The sequence below is a fragment of the Culex pipiens genome, chromosome 2 (assembly GCF_016801865.2).
Source record: "Culex pipiens pallens isolate TS chromosome 2, TS_CPP_V2, whole genome shotgun sequence".
Lineage (NCBI taxonomy): Eukaryota > Metazoa > Arthropoda > Insecta > Diptera > Culicidae > Culex > Culex pipiens.
The window spans coordinates 158,735,731-158,755,393 of record NC_068938.1 but is presented as its reverse complement, the minus strand read 5'-3'; the positions used below and the strand labels follow the sequence as shown (position 1 = coordinate 158,755,393).

The 19,663-nt window shown below is 39.2% G+C and overlaps 1 protein-coding gene across 1 annotated transcript in view; it reads left to right on the top strand.

Moving 5' to 3' along the window:
* LOC120424578 (protein O-mannosyl-transferase TMTC1-like) overlaps nt 1-19,663 on the top strand; it is a 75,871-nt gene that overhangs the window by 23,185 nt on the left and 33,023 nt on the right. Inside the window, exons 2-4 of the mRNA XM_052707032.1 lie at nt 7,705-7,826; nt 8,646-8,810; nt 8,871-9,128. Coding sequence (XP_052562992.1) covers nt 7,705-7,826; nt 8,646-8,810; nt 8,871-9,128 — 545 coding nt within the window. The remainder of the gene's footprint in view (nt 1-7,704; nt 7,827-8,645; nt 8,811-8,870; nt 9,129-19,663) is intronic.

Here is a 19,663-nt window from a genome sequence, read left to right as displayed (position 1 = left end):
GGTCGGATGGTGGATCCGGACATAGTTTACATACATTTAAGTGAGATCCGGCTAGCAAAAAGTACATAAATATCACTTAAGTGGCCATTTCTCGAGACAGGGTTGCCAGATCTTCAATGTTTTGGACTCGTTGGAAAGGTCTTTTGATAACCTAACCAACGATGGGTCGGATGATAGACCCGGACATAGTTTACATACATTTAAATTAGATCCGGATATTTGTGAAAACACATTTTTATACATAACTTTTGAACTACTAATCGAAACTTCAATCTGTATAAAACTCGATCTATGGGACCCTAAACCAAGTCGAATGCAACAGGTTCGGTTCAAATCGGTTCAGCCAGTGCCGAGAAACATGAGCTAGTTTGTTGGTCACATACATACATACACACACACATACACACACACATACACACACACATACACACACACATACACACAGACATTTGTTCAGTTTTCGATTCTGAGTCGATATGTATACATGAAGGTGGGTCTACGACGTTTTTATACGAAGTTCATTTTTAGAGCAGGATTATAGCCTTACCTCAGTGAGGAAGGCAAAACGATTGAAAATATACGAAGTTCCATGAATTAACCTGCATTATAACACTAACAATAACAATAAATAATAGTTGTTAATAAACAATGTACATAATTTTGTTGAACTTAAGATAACTCCGACTCCGACTCCGACTCCGGGTTATCAGAAATATTCGGCTCCGACTCCGACTCCGACTCCAGCTCATAAAAATTTAGCCGACTCCGGCTCCGACTCCGACTCCAGCTGTTCGAGTTTTGACGACTCCGACTCCGACTCCGACTCCAGGTCCTCAAAAAGACCCGACTCCACCGACTCCGGCTCCGACTCCGACTCCGACTCCACAGCCCTGCAAGTAGGAATGTTCACATTTACACCGTTCAGTAAATACTCCCACAACACACGGATACCCAACACAAACACTCACTTAGAGTGTCGCTCCCACCCCCTTCCAATCCTTTGGTCCGTTTTTCGATTGCTTACTTCCTGCTCTGCCGACAAACGCCATGAATAAATTAAATCAACTTCCCAGTCAACGTCAGTCCAGAAGCAAGGGAAAGAGTTTTCCCCGGGACTTGGCGATGTTGTTGATGTTGTTGTCGTCTTACTAAGGAGCAGCCAAGTTTTTTCCTGGCGAGCCCAATTTTCTTCCAGTAATATAGTTTTTCCCCCTTTTGGTTGCGCCACGACTGCTTCCAATTTCCCATCCTAGAGGCGCTTTTCCAGAAGTTTTTATTTTATTTTTTCACCTGACGAGGAAATGGGTAGAGTTGAAAAAAGGGAAGAGGTCCTGGCCACACTACGTCCGTCCGGATGGTTGGTTTCTGTGAAAAAGTGAAGTGTCTCGAAACGAGGAACTTTCATCTCATTCGTATTCATTAGGTAATATGTTTGAAAGTGGAGGAGGGAGGTGTGTGGGACGTGTGGCATACGGAGTTGGCAAATGAATAAAATTCTGTGGACAATGCGTTCCAAGCTGGGGTATGTTTAACGAACGTCGTAAAAGTTTTTTGAAATTCGATTTCCAGGCAGGTTTTATGGCGGAAGGACGGGACCAATTGAGGCTTAAATCATCAGTTTTCAGTTGTTTTGTGAGAAGGAAGCAAAATTGTGCTCACAATTTTATTATTTTTAGGTACAGTCATCCCACATATTCGGAACACCCACAAATTCGGAACACTTTTGTGATTATTTTTCAATAGCATGCCAAATGCTTTTTTTTCTGGCGACCCTGCTATTTTTAGCACCTGCATTTGGACATTCTCTTGCTATTTCACTAGTAAAAGTAGTACTTTTTGAACAAAAAAGTTCATTTCAAGACTATTATATTCTGAGCAGCAAAACACTGCCTCCAAATTGCCTGATCCATAATTGTGGGATATTATTGTGCCTCCCACAATTGTGGAACACCTGAATTTAACTGATTTTTTTCACAAAAAAATAACAGACCAGTCATAAAACATAACATTAGCTTGAGTTTAATTGATTTCAATGTATGAAGTCATTATTTAGTAAAAAATATATGCTCCTGGAGAGAATCAAAGTTTGTTTACATCCGTAAGAAAAAGGTTTTCCGAATTTGTGGTTTTCAAGGATCAAAGTTTTTCTCCAAAAACTTGATATAAAAGTTAAAATTTGCAGCTGTTCGATACAGCATTCGAAAGATCGCAAGAACCGATCGGGGCCGAACAATGCCCAGCGACCTCGGAATTGGACCGCAAGGAGCTCTGTCATTCTGAAATGGGTCGTTGGAAGCAGCGCGAGGGCTATCACCACCTAATACCCGGGACTGAGATAAGCTGTATCAGCATTCGGCATGTACACAGTCTGATACAAATTATACTTTCCCATAATTTCGCTACACACACACACACACACACACACACACACACACACACACACACACACACACACACACACACACACACACACACACACACACACACACACACACACACACACACACACACACACACACACACACACACACACACTAAAAAAATATCCCTGCAAAGTTAGAAAAAACACGAAATTTTAAAATAAAAAAAAATGTTCTAAAAGAAAAAAAATACCCTCCTGGGTTAATGTAAATTTCGAAATTAAATTAAATTTCCCTTAAAATGACATGTGCCAAAAAAATTACAATTAAGTAACGGAAAATGGCAGAGTTTTTTAATCTTTTAAAGTATTTTTTTCAATGAAAAAAGGTGCAGGTGGTTATGTTCTACATGACCAATATGACAAAGAACTTTGTACAAAACTCCTAAAAAATATTCTATTTTATTTTATATTTTTAAAACATTGCCTATGTATTTAATCCTAAATAATTTATTCCTATAAAATGTTTTCAATCTTTGGCACCTCTGTGGAAATAAATTGGCAAAACAAGTATGGTTCGGAAAATGTCCAATCAAAATGGTAATTTTCATGTCCAGTATCAAAAACCATGAATTTTGATACCCATAATGCCCCAAGTCGAATAGTTCGATTAATGTCCCCCCAGTAGAACCTTCCTCCAAGGGAATGGCCACTCCGGGTGTGGCCAATCCGGTCAAAATGGCCATTTTCATTACCAGTTTTAAAAACCATGAATTTTGATACCCATATTGCTCCAAGTCGTATGGTTCGATTAATGTCCCCCCGGTAGAACCTTCCCGAGGGCACTGGCCACTCCGGGTGTGGCCAATACAGTCAAAATGGCCATTTGCATTACCAGTTTTAAAAACCATGAATTTTGATACCCATATTGTCCCAAGTCGTATGGTTCGATTAATGTCCCCCCGGTAGAACCTTCCCGAGGGCACTGGCCACTCCGGGTGTGGCCAATCCGATCCGGGTGTGGCCAATCCAGTCAAAATGGCCATTTTCACTACCAGTTTCAAAAACCATGAATTTTGATACCCATATTGTCCCAAGTCGTATGGTTCGATTAATGTCCCCCCGGTAGAACCTTCCCGAGGGCACTGGCCACTCCGGGTGTGGCCAATCCGATCCGGGTGTGGCCAATCCAGTCAAAATGGCCATTTTCACTACCAGTTTCAAAAACCATGAATTTTGATACCCATATTGCTCCAAGTCGTATGGTTCGATTAATGTCCCCCCGGTAGAACCTTCCCGAGGGTACTGGCCACTCCGGGTGTGGCCAATCCAGTCAAAATTGCCATTTTCATTACCAGTATCAAAAACCATGAATTTTGATACCCATATTGCCCCAATTTGTATGGTTCCATAAATGTCCTCCCGGGAGAACCTTTCCTAGGGCACTGGCCACTCCGGGTGTGGCCAATCCTGTCAAAATGGCCATTTTCATTACCAGTATCAAAAACCATGAATTTTGATACCCATAATGCCCCAATTTGTATGGTTCCATAAATGTCCCCCCGGTAGAACCTTCCCGAGGGCACTAGCCACTCCGGGTGTGGCCAATCCGATCCGGGTGTGGCCAATCCAGTCAAAATGGCCATTTTCATTACCAGTATCAAAAACCATGAATTTTGATACCCATATTGCCCCAATTTGTATGGTTCCATAAATGTCCTCCCGGGAGAACCTTTCCTAGGGCACTGGCCACTCCGGGTGTGGCCAATACAGTCAAAATGGCCATTTGCATTACCAGTTTTAAAAACCATGAATTTTGATACCCATATTGTCCCAAGTCGTATGGTTCGATTAATGTCCCCCCGGTAGAACCTTCCCGAGGGCACTGGCCACTCCGGGTGTGGCCAATCCGATCCGGGTGTGGCCAATCCAGTCAAAATGGCCATTTTCATTACCAGTATCAAAAACCATGAATTTTGATACCCATATTGCCCCAATTTGTATGGTTCCATAAATGTCCCCCCGGTAGAACCTTCCCGAGGGCACTGGCCACTCCGGGTGTGGCCAATCCAGTCAAAATGGCCATTTTCATTACCAGTATCAAAAACCATGAATTTTGATACCCATATTGCCCCAATTTGTATGGTTCCATAAATGTCCCCCCGGTAGAACCTTCCCGAGGGCACTGGCCACTCCGGGTGTGGCCAATATCCTATAAATGTGGTCCCAAGCCCATTGCCCCAAATCATTCTGGTCTGGTGACCGTCCTCACAATCTTCATAAGAACAGAATTCCTCCCAATTTAGTGCACAAACTGTGTCTTTCAATGTGTGCGTGTGTGTGTGTGTGAGCAATAAAATTACCACCGTGGATCCGCCTTTGTCGAAACCTCGTCAGGCACTGAATTTTTCTGAGGCTATCTGTTAGCTTAAATAGTTCGCATGAAATGTGGCAACAGTGGTGCAACATTCTCGCGTGACAATTCCACGAAAACAGGAGAGAAGGCAAAATTTGCTAAATGCTCTCAGCCAATCAGCAGCCGGTATTTTTCCTGCATTCATTTTTTATTTTCATCTTAACTTTTGAATACTTTAACAAAGTTTTATCAACTTTGTGAGGTAGTCTACTTGCAATTTAAGACTTCCCCTTTCGTTTGGTGGATAAAGCATGCAGATTGCTTGAATTGGGTGGAAGATATAAGCGTTTAAACAATTACACAAATCGTTACACTTTTGCTTCGCGAAATTTTGGATTGACACCCGTAGACAGTGCCCTTAGGACAAAGTTTTGTTGTCAAAATAAAACATTTTTTTGGGGATTTAGAGAACGCCATCAAATCGGGCGTACAATTTTGCATAAAAGTCTCTTTGACACCAAATTTCTATCTCTTCACCTTTTCAGGCTGCAAATTATTGAAAAACAAGTCTTTCTTCGCATTTTCAAAAATGGAAAGGGTCGTACCGCCCCTCCGTCACAAGATATAGAAAAACGGACAATAGTTACTCCCCAGGACAAAGTTTCAAGCAAATCGAAGAGGGGTCGGGGAAATTGCTGTATGAATTGTCGGAGAATGACCCATATTCAAAAATACTAAATATTTTATGATTGATGAAATTAAATTTAAAATAATGAAATGGACAGTCCCCTATTTTAAATACAAGAAGATTTTAAATATTTCTTAATACATTCGCTGTTTAAAATTACATAAAAGCCTAAAACTCATACTTAGGCCAACGTTTTAGATGTCAAATAAAAAAATGAGGCTCAAAGGTGCAAAATCTTAAGAATTTTGCTTTCGCACATTCATCGATATTTTGCAAAGTTTAAGCAGTTGCATAACATTAACATGAGCATGAGCATGAGCATGAGCATGAGCATGAGAGACCACCCATGGTTGCCCCTCCGTTGCTGAACAGAACCGTAATATCCTTTCAGCACTACTGATCATAGGCTTCGACGATCTAGTGGTGTTTCCCTTGTCAACAGCATGTATGAATGCGCTGAAAAGATAAAACATCATGATTGCTAAAACTAGATCAGTTGCGTATAGGTAACAGTCATTGGCCACCAACGGCGCCCGCCATGTCAGTTTGTAGACCTCGATTTTAAGGGTGTTAGTTAGCGCAGGTTGCTACCAGGGCAGCTGGTTTTCCCTGTGCTTAGCGACCCGAAGGAAAGGCATCGCAAATCGGACTCTTTAAGCAGTTGCATAACATTAACAATATGTTTAGTATAACATTTTGAAAATTGGGTTTTAAATTCGAAATTTGTTTAACTTGCCAATGGAATCATACTGGTTAAAGACGCAGGGAAGGCAAAAAATAAATAGATTGTTATTTAAAATTTAGAAAGAGGTTCAAACATTTTAATTAAAATTTGTACTAGCACCACCAAAATTTAACACTTAATACTTTTGAAACAATTTGAGTTATCAAACTGATCTTCAAATATTCAACTTTTAAGAGAAATTTTGAAGAGGACCAAATAATCTTCAAATTCTATTTTAACATTAAAAGAATTACTTTAAAATATTCAACATGATTTATATAAAAACAAGCCTAACCCGACAAACTTCGTCTTGACGTATAGCTTGTTTGCTTATTCAGCCTCCTGTGATCAAAATTTGAGTTTACTTAAATTTTCCTATACAATCTGCAGCTGCTCCGGAAACGGTCCCAGAGTGGCCAAAGTGGCATTTTTTTTTGCATATAAACCTTCCTTGGGTTTACACGAACCTCATGCAACAAAAAGCGCCTCGATCCGACGTTTCGTGTTCAACTGATTCGCGTTCGAACAAAACCATCGAAATTTTTTATATATCGTCTGTTGTGTGCTATCTTGTGACAACAACCATTTAGTACTATTCGAGAAAATCAATTTTTAAAGTTTGATGATAAATATTTTCAAAACTATGAATGGTAGAGCCAAACTTTTTAAAGCAATCGGTTCGTATACTATCGCTTAACAAACGCTCCAAGTTTCAACTAATTTTGTTACACCAGTTAAAAGATACAGTAAATTATGTAAACAAAAATCTGAAAAGCACGTGTCACAAGTGTGTTTCGAAAGTAAAATTGTACTACGTGTCACAAGTGTGCACAGAATTCCCCTACAAACTAAAATAGGCTTCAATCAATAGTTTAACTAACTTAATCGGTATATTTTCAAAAACAAAATATTGCATTGCTTTCAGAAAATGTGTATCAACATAAATTGGTGAAAAACAAGCAAATTTTTCCACATTTTCCAACAACATGTATGACGTGTCACAAGAGTGCACGATCATTTTGATGATACAATGGTCTGTTACAAGTGTGCATTGCGATATCCGAAAAACGGAAGCGAGTTTCCAAAATCGGGTTTAAGCATCTTGTAGTGTTTGTTAAGTATAGCAAAACGTCATCTTTAACTCATTTTCGACCAAAATGGTCTATGTCACAAGATAGCACACAGCTGACGATATATAGATATTTAAAGCTTATTCTGTAGGTAAGAAAAAAAGGGCTCTCCTAACTCAGACCCCAGCTTCATCTGTCTAGAAGCTGTTTACAACACCAAAGGTTTCCAAGCTTACACTCATTTGGCTTCAGACTCAACACTGTTTTTTTTTCTTGTAGCAGCATCAGAAGCAGTTTGCTTTTAAGAATTTGGTTGAAGGAGGGCAAGTGGATGTTATTTATGCATTTTTTATTAATTTTATGCAAATTTTTATTAAATAAAAAGTCTAATTATTTGTGTATAATCATCCTGATATAAAAAAAAAAGCCAAAGTAATGATCAATTACCCCATTGAAAACGTTGCACTAATTTTTTTCTTAAATATTTTTTTATTCACTTATGAACAGCACCAACGTCACGTTCCGGTTGTGCTGGGGTTTCTGCTGCTGGTGCTACCGTTCCTTCCGGCCACGAATTTAGTTGTAACCGTCGGTTTCGTCGTTGCCGAGCGAGTGCTCTACATTCCTAGGTAAGTTACTTATTCTTCTTCAGTTTTGCAGTAATTTTTTTAACAGTTTTTTCATGTTTTTTTTTAATATTTTTCTAGAAAGGCTTTTTGCTTAGTCAAAGTCATAAAATATCCTAAAATTAAGTTGTTCCTAACGACCAACTAATATAATGCCGGTACGTGTCAGGTGTTCGTGTTTCTGGCAGCAAGCTTTCCCTTTTGTATTTCTGCTGAATCAAATCAATTTATTTGCCACCGAAAGCGCCTGACTGACTGCCTACCATCACCATCAATCGTTCCACCGTGATGGCTAGAGAGACGTGAGAAAAGAAAAGAATAACACACACACTCAGCGTCACAAAGTAAATCACACACACTAACATACAAAGAGTGAGAGACTCGAACGTGTGCCGGAAGTTTTCCGAAGTAATCAAAACTAAATTGGATTCGTTATGGCGTTTTAGAAATGTTCGGTGTGGGGGCGTTTTATCAAGATTTTTCCCTCCCGAGAAACGTTTCGCTTTTCCCGGACCAATTGATTTCACGGCTAACGATGAGTGGGGCAGTAAATATCAGCTCCAACGAACGAATGGAGTTGGGGTTATTTCCGGAAGTGCTTATCACTCAAAAGATTGGTGAGAAGGCATTTTAACGTCAATTGATGGGAGTGCCATACATCTTTTTTAATAGACCTATTTAAAAGGCAACCCCAAGGGAAGAGATGTTGACAATACAGTATTGCAATTAAAAAAAGATAATTGCAGATCATTTTTAGATTTTTTTTACAGTTATTATTGTTTCAAAACTTGTGACAAACACCAAATTTTGTATCTTTTCTAGCATGGGCAGCGTTATTCTGGTGGTGTACGGTGCCCAGCGGCTCTGGGAGCGCGTTCCCAAGCTACGAAAGCCCATCATGGCGTTTGGCATCCTCCTGATAGCAGCCGGTACCCTGAAGACCCTTACCCGCAACGTAGACTGGAGCTCACGGGAGGCACTCCTAAGGTAAGGCATCTTCTCGTAAAGCTGAATCAAGTTGTATGACGTAATTGTTTTCCCTCCTAGATCCGGTCTCCAAACCCTACCCCACAACGCCAAAATGCACTACAACTTCGGGAATTACCTGCGCGACTCGTCCCAACCGGAGGACGCCATCGTGCACTACCGTGAGGCCCTGTGCCTGTGGCCAACCTATGCCAGTGCCCACAACAACATCGGGACGCTGATGGTCGACTTTGGTCCGGCAGAGTACCACTTCCTGGAGGCGATTCGGTACTCGTCGGAGCACATCAATGCCCACTACAACCTGGGACAGCTGTACCGGTAAGTGGAACTTGGGGGAGACATTTTTTTTTAAATCGGATCATCGGAATTTGAAATCGCACAAAAAAAATATTGATGAACAAAAAAACTTGTAATGAATTATTCCCTACAAAGTTCAACAAACCCTCCACTCCACAGCAACCCCTCTATTTGTGTTCCATATCATCTGAATAACTCACTCTCCCACCCAGAGTAGCCTAGCAATTTCCTTGAAAATCCACCACACCGTCACGAGAGGGGGTAGATGTGTTTCCCGTGATTGAAAACAATCTCGGTTCTCGGTTTTAATTTTCCACGCCAGAGAGAAGGCGCGCTCTCGCACACCCGGGGGAAAAATAAAGGGAAAACAAGAAAAAAATAACATCCACATTCTGCCACACTCGCAGTGCGTTCCAGTGAAAACCAACATGAACGTTCACGGTGGAAGCGTCTGAAGTAGGGAAAACGCATCAACAAAAATATGAAGGAACACTGTGATTTTATGCTAGTTACAATTTGAATAGAAATTTTCCTAAAACGTCTTTAAATGTATTTCCATAAGAACGTTCTATCTTGCCAACGGCTCATATATATATTTTTTAATTAATGTGTTTTAAAAGCACATAAGTTGGTACATAAATTTTTTTTACTCCCCTACATTTAAATTCATTTTTGGCATGTTTGGGTTTATATAAAAATGTTTTTTTTTTTGTTTTTTTTTTTGCTAAAATTTTTGTGTTCGTCAAATCATAAATTTTTTTAAAAACTAAATCTTGCAAGAAAATTAACCAGTGTAAAATAAATTTTAAAACATTTTTGACATTCAAAAGTTGAGACTATGGCATGTTATTTAAATTTTGTTGGCTCAATGTTTTATAATAAACTATTTTTAAATATTTTTAAATATTTTATTTATGAAATTATAACGAAATAAAACACTATTCTTTTATGGAGTTAGAACTTTTTTTTCTATTTCCAAAAATGACTAAACGCAATTGTATCTTGCATTATTTGATGAATATTTTTATAGAAGAAGCTATGATATAGTGTTTTAAAATGTCCCGGACAAACCAATTTTGTCTATATCATGCATATTTTTAACATTTGAAAATATTATCAAGCATTGTTCACAACTTTTTCTTTAACAAAAAAATCATCAAATAATGTAGAGTTACAATCGATTGCGCAGAGTCATTTTTGGAAAATTTAAAAAATGTTTTTTACTTTACAAGAACAGGAATTCATTTGAAAATAATGTACTACATTTTAAATATATATTTTTTTTAAATTCATTTGCTTTTTTCCATAATGGAAACTTTTCAAACATTAGCCAAATTATAAATGACGGTATGGAGGAAGCAAAATATAATAAATCGAAAACTGCCATGGGATTTTTTACGAAGAAATTTGTTTTTCACCATCCTGATTAATAATATGTTCGATTCAAAATATTCTATCGGTGAAAATTGCGTTTTTTCAGAAAAAAGTGTTTTCCCATATGAAGTACCATGGAAGGAGGCGCATGATGGCTCAAGTAAATTCTAATATTTTTAATTAACGGTGCACAGCAACCAGAACTTTTGCACCCAGATTTTTGTTGCAGACATTTTAGTATCTTTAAAATTACGGGTACTATCGAAATATTTTTTAATTCTTACCCTAAAATACTATCCACAAAGTAATTTACAACAAAGTTTCACTAATTTTACAATCCCGTAGTTGCAGGATTGGGTCCGTAAGTTTGACAATTTTGGAATAAGAAGACAACAACATCCTTCGTTGCTGTGCACCCTTAAGCCTTATTATAAATCGTGTTACAAAATGTTTTAGATTTCTTTTGCCTTTAATTAGTATAAACTTTCTGAAAAGTTCATTTATCCATTTTTTTTAAAATTTTTATTTAGTACCAGGCTTTTTCATTAGTATGAAAAAACACATTTTTCTGTACAACGCAATTTTTGCCAATAGAATATTTTGAATTGAACATATTCTTAATCAGGAAGGTGAAACACAACTTTCAACGTATAAATTTCTCATGGGTGTTCTCAGTTTTTAATATTTTGCAAAATTGTCTAATACTAGAAAATGATGCATCAGAAAATAAAATTGAAGCACTTTTCGAAAGGAAATTCGATTGTTCATTGAAAACTTAAGTTAAAAAATATTTTCAGGTATCCTTTCTATTAAAAAAGCTGTTTTTCCCTTCTTTTCTATAGTTAAATAGCTGCGGGTTTTTGTCTTCTAAAATATGTAAAAAAATTCAAATATCAAAAAAAAATTAGATTTGTTAACCTGAATTTTTTTGAAAAAAAAGTGATTTTAAACATCTGACCTTTTCAAGCATAAGGCTTTTTTTAAACTCCAATAATATTTTTTTAAACCCAACTTTTCATGTTTTTAATTACTTTTTTTTAATCAAACATCATATTTAATTTTTATGCTAAATATGCTCACATATGCATAGTAGGATGTAACAAAAATGACTTTTTGGCGGGCATTCAAGGGTTTGTTCCGGTGGGCGTATTGAGCCCAAATCCCAAATATGAGCTTGATTGGACGTAACAGGAGCTGGCGCTTTGCATTTGAATTTTAAATGGGATTTAACCCGTAAAATAAGATTTTTCCAAAAATGTCATTTTTTGAGGCATTTAGGCCACTGAAGCGTTTATTTTCAACATCATTGGCGTGTAGGCCAGATCCTTGCGCATCTTTTTGGATATAAAACATTGCAATTTGGAGCACCCTGGTGCTCGGTACAGACCCTCACAGTTTGGCATTTTTTCAAAAAATCAGCCCCGGCAAAAATGATATGCGTCGCGCCTCGCGACGCCCTAGACGCCATTTGATTTTGCTGCGGTCAATTTTTCGAAAAAAATGACAAACTTTGAAGGTCTGGGTGCTCCAAATTTCAATGTTATATATACCAAAAGATGCGCAAGGATCTGGCCTTCACCCCAATGATGTTGAAAATAAACGCTTCAGTGGCCTAAATGCCTCAAAAAATGACATTTTTGGAAAAATCTTATTTTACGGGTTAAATCCCATTTAAAATTCAAATGCAAAGCGCCAGCTCCTGTTACGTCCAATCAAGCTCATATTCTGGATTTGGGCTCAATACGCCCACCGGAACAAACCCTTGAATGCCCGCCAAAAAGTCATTTTTGTTACACTCTAATGCATAGCTACTTCATGCCATTTTTTATTATCCTTCAAATTACCTTGTAAGCCATCAATTATTAAAAAAGTAATCTGAACTCATGATATAAAGATTCAGAAATAATATTTAGAAATGTTCTCTTCAATTTTTACCGAAATAATAAAATAAGCAAATCTCTACTTCAAACATTGTAGCATGTCAATACGATTCCCTCGAACAAGAAACACTGTTGGATGACTTTTTTTTTTTTTTTTGAATTAAATATACTTTATTGAATCTTTCTTATAATAATTACATTTGGTTTACATAATAAGTGGTCAGCTGTGGCTCTTCAGCTTTAGTTTGCTTTTCGTGATTTAAACACTGTTCATTTTCTTAACTTTAAAAGTATATGATTTATCATTTTTGTAACACTAGGTACAACGAGGAAAAAAAAATTTTAAGAAAACATAACCTAACTTAAAACTAACTTAATCTTACCATAAACTAAACCAATCCTTGAATCAAGGGGTATTCAGATATAGCACATTTTTCCCTGAATTTCAAACATTTTTCTTGAATCTTCTGATCCAACATTTTTACTTCTGCTAATTCATGAACCTCACTTGATCTTGTCCAGCCAGGAACATTCAAAACCATTTTGAGTACCTTGTTTTGGACACGCTGGAGCTTCAATTTATGAGTTCTAGCGCAACACTCCCAAACAGGTACTGCATACTCAATAACGGGGTAAATTATTTGTTTGTAAACTGCTAGCTTATTTTTCAAAGATAGCTTTGATTTTCTGTTAATTAAAGGGTACAAGCACCTGATGAGAATGCTGCACTTGTTCAATATTTTATCTACATGCTGCCGAAACAATAGTTTCGAGTCAAGTATGAGACCTAAATAGACAACTTCCTTTGACCAGGGTATTGAAACATCATTCATTTTAATCAAAACATCATCCTTTGGGACAAATCTGGCCGATTTGGAAAGAGGGAAAATGATGGTTTGAGTTTTGGCTGCATTTATGCGAATTTTCCAGTCACCAAAGTATTCGGAGAGAACGTCAAGACCCTTCTGAAGACGGCCAACTAAATATCTGGTTATTTTACCCTTATAAATAACGGCAGTGTCATCAGCAAAAAGTGACAACACACCATTACCAGGAAGAGTAGGCAAATCAGATGTAAAAATATTGTACAGAAGTGGGCCAAGAATACTTCCTTGGGGAACCCCAGCATCAATGTTGAATAATCCAGAAGCAATCCCATTCAGAAAAACCCTGAACGATCTCTCCGAAAGATAGTGCTGGATAATTTTGATGAGATACATTGGAAAACCGTATAAATACAGTTTATGTATCAAACCATCATGCCAAACATTGTCAAAAGCCTTCTCAACATCCAACAAAGCCATAGCAGTTGATTTAGACTCAAGCTTGTTCTGCTTGATGATTTTGGTTACTCTCGTAAGCTGATGAGCAGTATTATGTCCCTTACGGAAGCCAAACTGCTCATTCAAAATTATATTATTATCGTTGGTAAAATCCAAAAGCCTCGAATAGATGACCTTCTCAAAGAGTTTGGACAGACTACTCAAAAGACTAATGGGACGATAACTTGTTGGCGATGTTGGATCTTTTTGAGGCTTCAAAATTGGTATGACTTTGCCCAGTTTCCAATTGGTGGGGAAGTAACCAAGTTGCAAACATTTATTGAAAATATTGGCTAGATGTTGAAAGAACTGATCACTCTGTTTTTTCAACACTAGATTAAAAATGTTATCAAAGCCTGGAGCTTTCATATTTTTCATTTGTTTAACTGCAACTTTGACTTCCTCACCAGAAACATGGGAATCTGCAGGAAATTCAAAGGAAGAGTCATTGATTGTTGAAATACTATTGGCAACTGATGTTTCTTTACGGCTGGTCATGGAAGCGCCAAGATTATGTGAACTAACAAAATGAAGCCCAAGTGCATTTGCCTTTTCCTCGGATGTAATCAAAGGAGAATCCTCAACAATAAGAGGAGGAATAGGCTTTGGTTTGTTTTTAAGAATTTTTGAAAGTTTCCAAAATGGTTTTGAATAATTCCCAAGCTGGCTTACATGTTTTGAAAATTCTTGATTTCTGATATTGTCAAGTCGATCTTGTATGATTTTGTTCAAATTGTTTACTGAAATCTTTTTGTCATAGTCCCCAGTCCGTTGATATTGTCTCCTATAAACATTTCTAAGTCTAATCAAGTGTTTAGTATCTACGTCAATATCAGTTACCTTAAAATTAACAGGAACCTCCCGAACGTTGGCAGCCTCTGCTTGGTTGATAGCCTGCTGGATCACCTCCAGCGAACGATCAATATCAGCAGAAGTTTCCGGGTGTTGATCATAGTCGATGTTGCTGTCTACCACTTGCTGAAACTGCTGCCAGTCAACGTTGTGGTAATCTTTCCGGGTTGGTTGCCGCTGCGGAGTAACGGAAGCTCCAACCTCCACAACCACCGGATAGTGATCAGAACTCAGCTCTTCAAACACCTCAGGGTGAGCCACGTTCTCAACCATATTGGTAATGAAGAAGTCGATGATTGAGTGATTCCCAGACCGAGCCACCCTCGTTGGACGATCCGGACTCACAACGTTGTAGTATCCGTTTTGCAGATCGTTGTGCAGAATCACTCCGTTCCGATTCCTCCTGCTGTTGCCCCAAACTTCATGCTTCGCGTTGAGGTCACCAGCGATGATGTACTTTGCGCTCCGCCGTGTCAGCTTCTGGATATCGCTCTTCAGTTTTGCTGCTGAACCATCTCTGGCATTCACCTGACGTGGGCAGTATGCAGCAATGAAGAGTACTGGGCCAACCGAAGTGGGAATTTCCACCCCAACGGCCTCGATGATGTCCAGCTTGAAGTGTGGTAGCCGGCGTGGCTTGAGATCACGATGAACAGCGACAAGCACACCTCCTCCTCCAGAGGTGGTCCTATCGAGCTGCGTCGCGATCTTGTAGTTTTGCAGATAAACTTTTTCACCGGGCTTCAGATGAGTTTCCGTGATGGCAGCTACGTCGATCTCCTTCTCGCGAAGAAAATCCACCAGCTCTAAATTCTTCCTCCTAATGGAGCAAGCGTTCCAATTCAGCAGCTTGAGAGACCTACGATCCATACTGGATGACGAACGAGGTCAGCACTTCAATCTGCTGGGTCTTGGTTTTGCATCCACGCAGTGCAGCGGACATCTGTTGGAAAATATTGAGGAGTTCGGTTGAGGTGTAAAGATCATTACCATTTTCCTCAACTGCTGGTTCTTGAGTTGGTCTTGGCTCCTGGCTGAAGCCCGGTGGTGGCGGTCTCGGCTCCTGGCTGGAACCCGGCCGTGGATGATTCATCTCAGCTCTCTTCCTGGGATCTAACGGCAACGGTGCCAAGTTTGGGACCTGGCGTCGCGGTTGAAGAGGTGGAAAATTTTGCTCCACCAGGGCTGGAGGAGTTCTACGACGCTGAGGCTGATTCTTCGTCGATGCTTGCTGCCGAATTTTCACGAACTCAGCTCTCTTGGGGCACTTTCGGTCGGTTGACGAGTGCTCACCGTTGCAGTTGAGGCACTTCACCAGCGAATCTTGGATGCACTGGGATGTGATGTGCGCATCGGTACCACATTTGGCGCAACGACGCTTCAGGTGGCAGTTCTTACCTCCGTGCCCGAAACCCAGGCAGTTGAAGCACTGTGTGACGTCACGGTGCACTGGTCGGTATCGCTCCCACGACACGATAATGTTGAAAACCGCTCGGATTGCCTTCAGCTCAGGAAGCGTCGTCGATCCCTTAGCCAAATGCAGCAGGTAGAGCTGGTCACGGTACTTGATGTCTTTGTTGCGTCGGCTCATTTTGTGCACGGCCAACACATCCAGTTTCAAAACTTTTAGCTCGGCAGCTAATTCCTCCACTGGCATGTCGTACAGACCTCTGACGACGATTTTGAACGGCTTATCCATGACGACATCATGGGTAAAGTACTCCGCCTCGTTTTCGGTCAAGTAATCCTTGACCAGTTGATAGTGCTGCCTGGATTGCACCAGCACCTTAAATCCGTCTTGACACAGACGAATGTTGCCTAGGACTTTCCCAGACTTGATGAGTTCAACCAGCCCCGCTCGAAAGTCGATCGTTGCTGCTGATTGCCGCACATAAAAAGGAGGCAGTTTCTCCTTTCGCTGTTTCACTTCATTCTCCTTTGCTTCCGCTACCTGGTCCTCGTCAGGCAGTCCAGCGAACTTGTTGTTCTTCAAAAGCTGCTCCTCGTGCGATGAAGAGTTCTCCTCCTCCTCATCCATGGGTACAGTACCGTCGCTCTTTTTCGTCTTTTTGCTGTTCGATGTCACTTCCAAAAGCACCTTCCTTTTGGAAATTCCCGGTTTTTGGCCATCAGTTGAGGCCTCAACCTTCCTTTTGGAAATTCCCACTTTTTTGCCTGCTTGAGCCGCAGGTAGGGCAATATTGCCGGCGTTTTGCGCCGGGACGCGACGAGTCATGTTGATTCAGACAACCTTCACCAACGAATGCTCGGATAACAATGATGTTGGATGACTTGTTTTTACCATATCGTTGTATTTGAGCTTAATTTTACTTTCATTTGACCCAATGTCACCCCCTCTAAGGGGAGAGATCGGGTCAATTTTCAAACGATTAGCATTTAAGGTAGAGTTCATCAAATTTCACCATATTTTGGGAAAATGTAAGTAAACTATCTAAGAAAGATTTTTGATTTTAATTAAATTGTTTTTGTTGGTATGCATGGAAATAAAAAAAAGAGAGTTAAAAATAACGAAAGATTTTTTTCTAAATCAACACTGTGCAACACCACCCGACGTGAACCTTCCGTAATCTAGACGACCCCTCTTCAAAACGCGTAACGGTGGATGGTTCCCTCTAGCAATCGCAGGGAAATCGCTCCCGTGATGCCAACATCCACACATTCACATTCGGCACCGGCTCATGCAAACGTGTTTTTTTTTTCTAAGCCGCCTCTGGCACTTGCGAGCTTTGGGCCACAAAACAAAGAGGCCTATCCTCACCCTGTAGGATTTTGTCTAGGGTAATGTTGGCAATTTTGACTTGAATCAAATATTTAAAAAATGCATATATTATGTTTTCAGAAAGATTTTTTTTTGTCAATTTGTAATTTTTTTCCTTTTTTTTTAAGGAAATCATAATAAACTCAAAATAGTTCCTTGCCTTAACGCAATCGCATATGAATGGCGTGGAAATCCCTGGAACCAAACCCGGGCGTTTGGAGGGGCCCCCTTGCCGATTGAAGCTGCAGCTTGCCGGTTCCCATAATTTCACGGTGCGTGCCCTTTGTTCCGAAGCGGAACTGGCAAAGACAAAATCCTGCGGGAGGCTCAGCATAGGCTCAATATTTCCCGGAATCTGTGCCAAATCCCAGCTCTGGAAAAGCAAGAAAAGAAGAAAAAGTGAACACATGCAATCATTTTTGTTTTCTTTTCCCCCATGAATGTGTTTGTGAATTAGTACGTGTGTGTGTGTGTTTTGACTATATTTACATTTATATTCGCTCCTTACAAGGATAACGATGGGTTCTGGTTTTAGGGAAGCGATTTTAACGATTACCTTGAGGTTTGGTTGGATTGTAGGCAAAGTACTTCTTTTGCATGTTGTTTTGTTTGTCTGGTTTTTTGTTGTTGCCAATATCTGCTCAATTTTTATCTCAAATTTTTGAATTGCTTCATGTTGTGATTTTTAAATGAAGAATTAACTGTCGTTTTTTTTTCAAAAGTCATCATTTAGCCATGTCATTACTTTCGATCATGCGATTTTATGTTCAGGACAGTGATTTCAGATTGCAAAGTTTAGTGGAAAATTGATTTTTCACAAAAAATTGTATTAAAAATACACCACAGCTTACATTCTCCATGCAGCTTACAATCAATCTATCAGTGTTGCACCGTCGTATTACCTGCCACTTCTTCCGGATAATGTCAATCTGCTGCACGTGCCGTTCCTTTCAACCAAAGTCTTAAAACATCTCTGTAAAAACCGTAAAACCATGTTAGGAAAATTGATGCTTTTCCAGCTTGGCAGTGCTCCAAAATGAAAAATGAATTTATAAAGATTCTTAGAAAAAACGACGACCGAGGTTCCGTTGATGAACGAAGACGAAATAAAGACGGGAACTTTTCACGGTGAGCTGTTTAAGTACTTCCTTGGTACATTTTCCAACCGGAGGGTTTGCGCTTTTCCAAGCTCAAGCTTAGATTTCCTTCTCTTGCTTGATTTCACCGTGCTTTCGCGGCACACGTGGGTGGTACAGAACACGGTGCTTTCAGGAAAGACAAGAAACAGGTGTGCCCGAGCTTATGGGATTAGTCGCAGCTTAGAAATTATAATTGCTCTTTTTTTTTTTTGCTTGCGTGGTGAGAGAAGTGCTGGAGGAGTTTGCGTAAAGTATATGTAGGTGTATTCCAGGGTATAAGAGTGCAAGTGTTTCTTTACAATATATGGCACTGGTTAAATATTGTGTCATCAGAAGATGTTGAAAATGGTTTTTGCTAAAGAATGGATAAATTGGTCCACATCCACTCATCTCGTAACGCCATAAAAATTTTGTTTTAGTAGTTATCTGTACATATAAAACGAGCATCTGGGCCAAATATGAGCACTCTTGGTCAACGGGAAGAGGAACAAATCGGGACACAAAGTTTGAAGGTTCAAAAACGTAAAAATCTTAAAACGGCTGTAACTTTGGCAAAATTCAATTAAATTTAAATATACAAAATACAGTTGAAAGGGCTTAATGCAAAATCTCTGGTTGATGTGCACCGTTAAAAACGCAATAAATAAGGGATAAAACATCCCATATTGGATTATCCTGAAGGGAGTTATTGGCTAGGTAAAGAAATAGCACAATTTTCAAACTCAAATAAAAAAGTGTTCCATCCAGATATCAATTCGATTCACTTTGATAACGCTTTGGGTAAGGCAAAAAAAAAATCTTTGGGTAAAGCATTCATTTTTAAAAAAGTTTTAAAAGAACTTCAAATCACATTTTTTGAAAATTAAGTTCGTTTCCAAGGATACTACCTAGATGTCACAAGAAAAAAGGAACATCTTTTTTTTTTTCCTTCAAGAGTAAGTTTTTTGTAGATTTTGCTCGGTTTGTTATATAGGTCGTATCGAGGTGCTCCGATTTGTATGAAACTTCCAGCGTTTGTTTGTCTAAACATGAGATGAACTCATGCCAAACATGAGCCCACTACGACAAAGGGAAGTGGGATAAAACGAGCATTGATTTTTTTTAAACCTCAGTAACTTTTTGCAACAGCCTCCAACACCCATACTCCTATAGGTCAAAAGTGAGGAAATTTAATGGACTACGGAATCAACTTTTTGGCCAATTGCAGTTT